This window comes from Harmonia axyridis, chromosome 2 (genome assembly GCF_914767665.1).
Source record: "Harmonia axyridis chromosome 2, icHarAxyr1.1, whole genome shotgun sequence".
In the NCBI taxonomy this organism is placed as follows: Eukaryota; Metazoa; Arthropoda; class Insecta; order Coleoptera; family Coccinellidae; genus Harmonia; species Harmonia axyridis.
In genome coordinates this window covers 32,413,386-32,423,245 of record NC_059502.1, presented here as the reverse complement: position 1 = coordinate 32,423,245, position 9,860 = coordinate 32,413,386, and the positions used below count along the sequence as shown (strand labels likewise).

The 9,860-nt window shown below is 34.5% G+C and overlaps 2 protein-coding genes across 2 annotated transcripts; both read right to left on the bottom strand.

Moving 5' to 3' along the window:
- Positions 1-769: 769 nt before the first annotated feature.
- On the bottom strand, positions 770-6,148 carry LOC123673279. Its single transcript, XM_045607760.1, has one exon. It carries the CDS (start codon positions 6,146-6,148, stop codon positions 770-772), a length of 5,379 nt encoding a protein of 1,792 aa, XP_045463716.1.
- Positions 6,149-6,777: 629 nt separating this feature from the next.
- On the bottom strand, positions 6,778-8,412 carry LOC123673278 (putative ankyrin repeat protein RF_0381). Its single transcript, XM_045607759.1, has 2 exons — positions 8,124-8,412; positions 6,778-7,760 (listed from the first exon to the last, which is right to left on the bottom strand). The coding sequence occupies exons 1-2, from the start codon at positions 8,410-8,412 to the stop codon at positions 6,778-6,780; spliced, it is 1,272 nt and encodes a 423-aa protein (XP_045463715.1).
- Positions 8,413-9,860: the final 1,448 nt, after the last annotated feature.

Below are 9,860 nucleotides of genomic sequence, written 5' to 3'. Positions count from 1 at the left end.
TATTTACAAATATACATATTGAATTCTAATCATTCCTTGAAAAAATTATAACAATATTCAATAAAATTCTATTGACTAAATAATACTTTTACACTTAGTTTTTATAGTAATTTCTTCCACTTTTGAAAATTTTTTTATTTATCTTTCAACAAAAAGCATTTTTGAGGACGAGGTCTTCGATTGGCTAGGTCGAGGTCAATGAACATTTGCCCACTTCTTGTACTGGTATGTATTTTAAAATTTCGATTATGGTATAATAATTGAGCTTTCCTTTAGAGACGACAGTGAAAAATTCATGAGCTGCTTGTTGTTCCAGGAATAGTCTTAACCCAGCTTCAAATTTGCATTTGAGTTCACGACCGTAAATTGGGAATTTTCTTTCCTTGAATTCAGACATGGCTGTTATTGTTACGTGGTTTGCTTGAAGGACCACCCTTTGTTAGGGATTGAAATGATACTAGGTTTGAACTTTGAACTGTATAATAATATAAACTTTACATGTGTGGTGGGCGAGCGTGAAATCGTAACTGCTTACGTGACCTACTTTTTCTTGGGTTAAGCCCTTTGAGAGCTGGCGTAGCACCTGCTCGTAAATGCAATGTTGCCACTATTGCCATTTCATGATAAAAATGAATTCTCGTAATTATTGTAAATGAATTGAACATATGCCGCCCACCTTGAAAGATTATCTTTCAACATAAGAAATATAAAAATGTATATACATTGGATACATGTTAGATTCTTGGAATAGTACAATTTTACAATAAAATTAATATTGTTCTGACTTTAAGTCATCATCAATTGGTAACACACATATTTTGCTAATTGAGCGTCTGAAAATATTACCGGTTGACACCTTCACTGACACAACACGAATCACTTGATCCGCTCCTGGATGAAGTTGGACTATTCGAGCCATTGGCCATCGAAATGGTGGAAGATTTTCATCTTTCAAAACGACCAAATCGTTTATTTTTGGAGATGTTGATGCTGTCTGCCATCTGGATCTCTGCTGTAATTGGGTAAGGTAGTCCTTTGTCCAACGAGACCAGAATTGCTGAACTAGCTGTTGCATTCTTAAGTAACGACACAGTTTGGTGATTTTCACATCTTGTACATTAGACTGAGGAGCAGCAGCGAGAGATTCTCCAATTAAAAAGTGAGCTGGAGTGAGGGGTATAAGATCGTTTGGATCTGAGGAGAGAGGAGTTAAGGGTCTGGAATTGAGGCAGGCCTCGATTTGAACTAAAATTGTGTAGGTTTCTTCGTACGTAACAGAAGCCATTCCTAATATTCTACAAAGGTGAAATTTCGTTGATTTGACCGCTGCTTCCCATATTCCGCCCATATGTGGGGACCTTGAGGGAATGAAAGACCATTTAATTCCGTCTGATGCGAGTAAATTTTCAATCTTATCTTTGTGACTTTTAGTTTTTAACAAATTGTGCAACTCAATGAAATGATTGTTTGCTCCTACGAAATTAGAACCATTATCTGAGAAAATTTCCGTAGGTTTACCTCTTCTAGAAATCAATCTTTTGAGTGCATTCAGGAAGCTATCAGTTGTTAAATCTTTCACTAACTCTATATGAACCGCACGTGTTGACAAACACACGAAAATGCTTATGTAAGCTTTTACTAATTTCGAGCGTCGCAATGTGCCTTCTTTTATCATGATAGGTCCTGCGTAGTCCACTCCACATTTTGAAAATGGCCTACTTGGAGTAACTCTTGCCCGAGGAAGTTCTCCCATGATGAATTTTGTGGGTGTGGGTCTCGCCCTGAAGCACGTTATACAGGACTTCACCACTCGTTTTACCAAGTTTTTACCGTCAATGGGCCAATATGTCAATCTTATCAAGGAGAGAAGATTTTGAACCCCTGCGTGTAAGTGTTTTGAATGTTGTTGTTCTACGATCAGTTTAGTAAGTTTATGAGCCTTTGGCAGTATTATAGGGTGCTTCTGGTGTTCTTCTAAACCAGAATGTCTCAATCTGCCACCTACTCTCATTAAACCAATTTTATCTACAAATGGATTGAGACTAACAAGTTTGCTACTTGAATGTATTGGCCGAGACAATTCGATGTTGTGCAGTTCTTGAGAGAATTCTGCCTTTTGTGCGAGTCGTATTAACAAGTTCAATGCATAATCGCGTTCTTCTATGGTTAGAGTTGATTTTAAACATAACTTGTCTATAGTGTTTCGTTTGAATCGGATGCAGTAAGCTATGACGTTTTGCAATTTTCGCAGAGATGAATATCTATCAAATATATCCAAATCAAAATGATTTTTTGAACTTGAATTAAGTGTAATTGTGGATAATTTAATTTCTGGAATATTTTCGATACTTTCCCAGTCATAATTTCTATTCGTATGATTTTCTCCGTTTCCTAATAAAATATCAGGTCCGTGCCACCAGATTTTCAAATCGCTTAACTGATCAGGGTTTATGCCTCTGGAGATAACGTCCGCTGGGTTATCTTGCGTTCTTACGTGTTGCCAGTCATTTATATTAGTGATTTCCGCAATGTGAGCAACACGATTTGCTACAAAAGTTTTTAATTTACCTGGATCAATTTTGAGCCACGCTAATACTATTGTTGAATCTGAATAATAATTAATATTGGAGATTTTTATATCTAGTGTTTTCTTTAGGAGATGCATTAAATTCGAAAGCAAAGTTGCTGCTAAGAGTTCTAATCTTGGTAAGCTGTGACTTCCTTGAGGAGCAACTCTTGATTTTGCACATAAAAGCTCTGAAAATATGTTTTCGTGATTGTCTTTTGAGACTACATATATGCATGCACCGTAAGCTCTCTCGGATGCGTCACTAAATCCGTGCAATTCAACAACTGTTGGGTTATCACAAAGTACGTGTCTTTTTATATTTATATTATTTATAGTATAGATTTTGTTCAAGAAATTTTTCCATGGCATGATCATATCCTCTGGTAGAGGTTCATCCCAAGTAATCTTTCTCTGCCATAACTGTCGCATGAGTAATTTCGCTTGTATTGTTGCGGGACCGATAAGTCCTAGCGGATCAAAAATTGTAGATATTGCGGCTAGAACTGAGCGTTTCGTGATTACTTCCCTTTGAAGTCTAATGTTGACTCTATAACTGAATGTATCGGAATGTGGATTCCATGAAATCCCGAGAGTCTTAAACTCTTTGCTATCACTTAATTGTATAAGTTGATCGTCGTTTTTCTTGTTGCCTAAAATTGAGTCTAAAATAACCTTTTCATTGGAGCACCACTTCCTTAGATGGAAGTTAACGCTGTCCAATATCTCCGTTATTTCCCTGTAAATTTCTAGGGCTTCTTCAACCGTGTCAACACTTGTGAGTAAATCATCCATATAGAAAGAATTTTGAATTATTCTACATGTACGTGGATATTTTTCGTTGAATTGAAATGATGTTTGTTGTAACACCTTGGTTGCGAGATAGCTTGCCGAGGCTGTTCCATAAGTAACCGTGTTGAGTTCATACAATTTGATTGGTTCGGATTCATTGTATCGCCATATGATTCTCTGATATTTTCTATCGTCAGGGTGTATTACAACTTGTCTAAACATCATCTTAACATCAGCACTTAAAACATAATGACGTAATCTGAGGCGTGTAACAATTGAGAAAAGATCATCCTGTATGTTAGGTCCTACGAGTAATAAGTCATTGAGCGAGATTTGTTTATCGGTTTGTGCAGACCCATCGAAAACTACGCGGCAGCGAGTCGTTGTACTGCTGCTTTTGATTACGGCGTGATGTGGTAAAATATATGAGGGTTGATCAATAAAATTATCGAAGTTTTTCACGTATGTCATGTGACCCATCGCTTCATACTGTCTCATGAATTCTACATACTCATTTTTAAGGTTTTCATCGCGTTTAAACCGTTTTTCAATGGATTGGAGCCTTTTCAATGCGACCAAACTTGAGTCACCTATGTCCTGAACACGCTTTGCGAAAGGTAGTCTGACAACAAATCTGCCATCTCCCTTACGAATCGTTGTTTTTTCAAAGTAATCCTCGCAATACTGTTCTTCTTTCGTGTAAATGGTTCTTTGAGGTATCTCTTCAGTTTTCCAAAATCTAATCAATGATTCGTCTAGCATTTCATTTGATATAAGTCGGGTTAAGCTGCAGATTGACCTCTGTTGTGAACATTTATTCATATTGATCGTGCCGGTAACGATCCAACCTAATGTGGTTTCTTGTAATTTTGGTTTATTCTTCCCTAAAATGATGCGATTTTGACACATCAATTCATAGAAAATATTTGCCCCGAGTAAAATGTCTATTTTTTGAGATCGATTGAACTCGTTATCTGCCAAACTTATACCTGATGGTAACTGAAGAGAATTTTTATTGAATTCTATTGGTGGTATTCTATCGGTAATTGAAGGTAGCACTAAAAATGTCAAATCATAACTGGCCGACGTGGTTCGAGATTTGATTGTGCTTTGAACCTTTTCTGTGACGGTGATCGCTTTTTGATTGATACCTGCTATCGGTATATGATATTCCTGACGTTTTAATTTGAGCTTTTCGCATAATTCCTTTGTTATCAAATTACTCTGACTTCCTGAGTCTAAAAGAGCCTTGCAAATATGCGGGTTTCCAAATTTATCTAATATTGTTACTTGAGCTGTGGATAAAAGAACCAGAGTGTTTTCGTGTGAGTTCGTGTTTTTCAATATTTTTGATTCCGAGACATGAAAATTGGAAATTGATTCGCTTGAAACGTCCTGATGTGTTAATTCCTGTAACTTAATGTTTGATTTCGTTTGTTCTTTACATTTCGAAAAGTTCGTTACGAGATTGGTTGACTGTTCGTGAGAGATTATGTTCGATACCGTTCGTGATTCATCATTAATTGATTGTTGAGAAGATTCGTTATTTGACTTGGCTGCGTTGTGCTGTTGAGAATTATTGTGAAGTAAAGTATTATGATTCAGATTGCATTTCTTACATTTGCCTGATTTACATTCCCTTTTTACGTGACCGGGACGAAGACAGTTGCTACATAGTCTCAACTTTCTGACTTCATTGTATTTATCACTAGTTGGCAATGTTATGAATTTCTCGCAATTGTAAATAAAATGTAGTTCTTTACATAGGGGACATTTCTGACCGTTGCGATCAGTGATTGCAAACGAATGTTCTTGAAATTTTTGTTTGAAACCAGAACTATTTGCTTGTGATCTATAACCTTGTGCAGTTGAGAATTTCTGATTTTGATAAGAAGGCTTTTTATTGTTTGAGTCGGAAAGTGTTTCTAATGTAAAGCACTTTTTGTCTAGAAAACTAATCAATTCCTGATATGAAGGAAGTTCATCGTTTTGTAAAGAATTTTCCCATTCTAGGTTCAAGCTGTTATCTAATTTTGATGTAATTAAATGAACAAGAATAATATCCCATTGACCTGTGGGTAATTTCAAATTTGCCAATGCGCCTAAATGTTGATTTATTTTGTCTGTAAGTTGCCTTAATGAGGCTGCTGAATTTTTCATAACGATTGGGAGATCGAATAAAGCTTTTATATGAGTATTGACGATTATTCGTTTGTTTTGGTAGCGTTTTACTAATGACTCCCATGCCAAAGAATAATTCCTATCAGAAACTTCAATGGATTGAATCAAACGTGATGCGTCATTCTTTAGACAAGATTTGAGATAAAAGAATTTTTGTATGTTTGTCAAGCTTGCACTTTTGTCAATCAACTGTGTGAAAGTATCATGAAATGTGATCCATTCGTCGTAATTTCCTGAAAACATTGGAAGATTAATGGTTGGTAGTTTCAAATTTGTCACAAGGTCCGGGTTTTTTGTTGTTGAATTTGTCGCTTGGGAATTCTGAGCATTGAATTTGCTTGCCAAAACACTTCTTGCTTTTGCTATCAATTGATAGTATAAAGTTTCTTGATCTTCACGTTGCTCTTCTTCCTCAATATTTAATATTTCTAAACGCGACTGTATTTCATCAAAACGATCTAATCCTAATTCGATTTTGCTTAAACGTACTTCCAGTTCAATCGGATCATTCGGCGTAGTTAAAAATGATTGAAACCTTGTTAATTGCGACCTGAGTCTACCTCGCGCTTGCCTGAGATCTTTTATTTCGATTTCTGTTTCGTTTGACATGACTACGAATTTACGAGTAAAATATGATTATGAAATATCAAATCGAGAAATGCCTTTCAGGAAGAGGATTGGATGGATAATATGGACAGACTCACTTTTTTGACGACTTGAAACGTTGTTCTTCAAACCCTGCTTTGTTTGATTCAAGATGGCTGTTGCGTTATCTTCTGACTGGCGTCACTTTTCGTGTGTAGATGAAATGCTGATTCCTGCTGGATTCGTGTGGATGAACTGTTGATTTCTACATGATTCGTGTAGATGAACTGTTGATTTCTGCTTGATTCACTGATTGAGACTTTGTAACGAGAATTTTCACAAACTGTTCGAGATTAGCAGTTACACTTTCTTTATGTTTACGAGAACTGAACTGTCGATTATGAATTTCTGGCACTTAATCCGGTTCGATTAGGACCAATTTGTTACGTGGTTTGCTTGAAGGACCACCCTTTGTTAGGGATTGAAATGATACTAGGTTTGAACTTTGAACTGTATAATAATATAAACTTTACATGTGTGGTGGGCGAGCGTGAAATCGTAACTGCTTACGTGACCTACTTTTTCTTGGGTTAAGCCCTTTGAGAGCTGGCGTAGCACCTGCTCGTAAATGCAATGTTGCCACTATTGCCATTTCATGATAAAAATGAATTCTCGTAATTATTGTAAATGAATTGAACAGTTATCAATGTTTGATTCCAACACAATCTGGACACTTCCCTTACAGTCGAACTTAGTATTCTCACCAGAGAATATTCCGGTTGTGATTGCAATTGAGCTATTTTGCGGGACCGTAAATGAAGCAATTCTTTTCTACTCCTTTTCTGGAAATCGACATCCAACGAATCACAATGAATTGGATTAACACAGAATTGATATTTTCCATTGATATCTAACAAAATCAGATGTTTCAAAATAGTATGTCGTCTAGAATGGCAGCAGTCCAATAATAATTCATCCAAAAATGTTTTGTTGTCATGATTGACTATATTCGTGTCAGCTTTACTCTTCAACAGTAATTCGAGAAAGAGAATGAACTGGGATTCGTCACAAGAGTAGGATAATGTATGCAGAACTGTGTCGCCGTGAAGGTTTTGCAAATTGACATCAGCTCCTCTTCTGATCAGTAATTCTGCACACTCCAATGCATTATTTATTCTTCCATTTTCAGCAAGCATCTGTAAAGGGGTACACGAATTTTTGCCAAATGAATTCGGGTCACAACCGACATTTAATAAAAATTCTAACAGTTCGATATTAATCTCTCCTTCTTCAGAACATAATGCATGAAGTACTGTATTGCTGTTTATGTCCCTCGCTCTGAGGTTGGCTCCGTATTTCAGAAGGGTTTTCACTTGTTCCATCTGGTTGTTTTTCACAGCAAAGAATATCGGTGTTTCCTCGTTTGTGGTTTTCTCCTCACAACATAATTTCTTGTTCAAAAGAGTGATTGTTACGTTCGCATTTGGCAATGTGGCTGCCATGTGCAAGGGTGTGTGTCGACGCAAAAAGGAATCTTCATCATCAACGAAATTATTTAAAATTAATTTCAGAGACTTCTCACATGGAACGTCTTGAGGATTAATGAAACATTTGAATAGTTCAATCAAATATACATCTGAAACAAAATGAGAAAAGAATTAGAAAATCTATACTCACACAGTAGGTTAAACATTGAAAATGTTTATATGTATTTTCCTTTTTTAGGTGGTATCAAAAAACGATCAATTTAGGTATGTCTTTTGACTGATTTTGAATAAGGTTCATTTCTTTTTAGAAACAATTTGAATAATGATTCACTTCACATCTATAAATTCTGAGCAAGAGGATTTTACGATGAATAATATTGAATTCAGTATCAATGTAGTACTACATATATTCAAAATTCCGGCATATTTTAAAAATTAATAAATAATAAGAAGTAGTAAAAATTCTTATAATATTTTTCATTTTCATAATGTAAAGGCATGAATAAACTTACCATTGATCTGTAGAACTCTCTCATAAATTGTTATTTCGTCGTCTAATTCACATGTTGAAAAAGGTTGTGCTCCATTACACAGCAAGCAGAATATAATTCCGTAATCCTTGTAGGAAAATCTTGTTCTTGTCCTCTTCTTAATCAACTCTTTTAAATAATAATTTTGAAAAGAAATATCACTCTTTTTCGATTTTATATAACTATATACATAAGAAATTGGAATATGAGAGCCACAATTCACAATCATGTCTTGAATAAAACTTTCTGTTAGATCTTTAAAATCTTCCATGATGTCTATGTCAGATTGATTCACAAACTCAAAAAAAAAATTCAACGATAGGAGATAGGAGTACCTTCTCACTCGGATCATATATAAAAATGAGGCTTCTATGAAGAGGGCAACTATTTAAAACAAAATTCAGGTAGAGATTCGTCAAAAACCTCACTTCAAGTAACATTAAGAATGAGTAATTTTTAATGCAATTTTGAAATGACCTAAACCATTAAGATAACTAAAATTCGAAAATAATTTGAAATCATTAGCTTTCATTTCAGTGAATGTACGAAAAACTCATTTAGACCTGAAAATTTATGAGGAGGGTAGAATAAAATACGAAAATATGATTTTCTCAAAAAACCACCTATATCGTTAGAGAAATGTTTTCTAACTTCCTCATTGTTTTCACAGTTTCGTTTCAGATCCATAAAAATCAAAAGATAAAATATGGTGATCAAGTATAATTATTATTTTTGAGCAATATTACATCATTTGTTATTGAATTTTTTCTTGTGGAAATCGGTAAAAAATCGAATTAATTTTAATGATGACATCCAATTTGTCATCAAGAGAATAAACTCTTTTAGATTTTCCGCTATTTTGTAAGTTTTCAATTTCCATTTTTATATTTTTAGGAATTCTACATTACATTCGAATTCAGTCCCAAAATACAATAATTTGAGAACAGAAACCTTTGTTTCAAACTCACCACACCTAGCAAAAAATTGCTAAATTATTTCATTGAACACTCTATATGTCATAAAGCAAAAAAGATGTTCTTGATGTCATCTAGGTATATGTTTTGGTCTTGTTTATGGCAAATACAAGCTGAACAATGTATATCGGAAATTTGTTCATTGAAAGCATTATGTGTGCTTAACCTTTGTTTGTAGATACTGTTTTAAGTTTCTAATTTTTTGGCTTTTTCAGAATGTGTGCGAAATCGAATCTTGTTTAGCTAGTATGATTTCAGACGTTATCCACATGAGATTTACTATTGCTGTGTCTGTTCATTAATTTTAATTCAGTTCACTCCAAAAGCATTTTCCTCCAGAAAATGAAATACAACGACACAAATGCAATGACGATTGTTTCGAGAAATAAATATCTTCTACATTACCCATCTTGGAACTCATAAAAAATTGACATCGGTTATCAATATTAATAAAAAAAAAATTTTTAATGTCAGAGACAAAATTGTATTACAGAACTTGTCTTAATTACACTTTTAGTGATCATCATTCAGTTAATGAAATTTTAACTGTGTAAAGCTGATGGATCAAGACGATAAGTTTAATTTGATTATATTTCAATCGTTACCTTCCAACCGCTGGAAGATTTATTTTTGGACCTAAATTTAAAATCTTTTGAATGTATAATAGATAATAAAGACTATCCAATCTGATTAAATCGAAAAAAAGACCGAACAAGGATCTATAAACATTTGCTCATTGAAATTT

What these genes read in the sequence shown, in the direction of transcription:
- LOC123673278 (XM_045607759.1), bottom strand. Translation starts at nt 8,412, where the DNA reads ATGGAAGATTTTAAAGATCTAACAGAAAGTTTTATTCAAGACATGATT. An exon ending in GAGAGTTCTACAGATCAATG is followed by an intron (nt 7,761 to 8,123) that starts GTAAGTTTATTC and finishes ATTTTGTTTCAG; the next exon opens with ATGTATATTTGATTGAACTA.
- LOC123673279 (XM_045607760.1), bottom strand. Translation starts at nt 6,148, where the DNA reads ATGTCAAACGAAACAGAAATCGAAATAAAAGATCTCAGGCAAGCGCGA.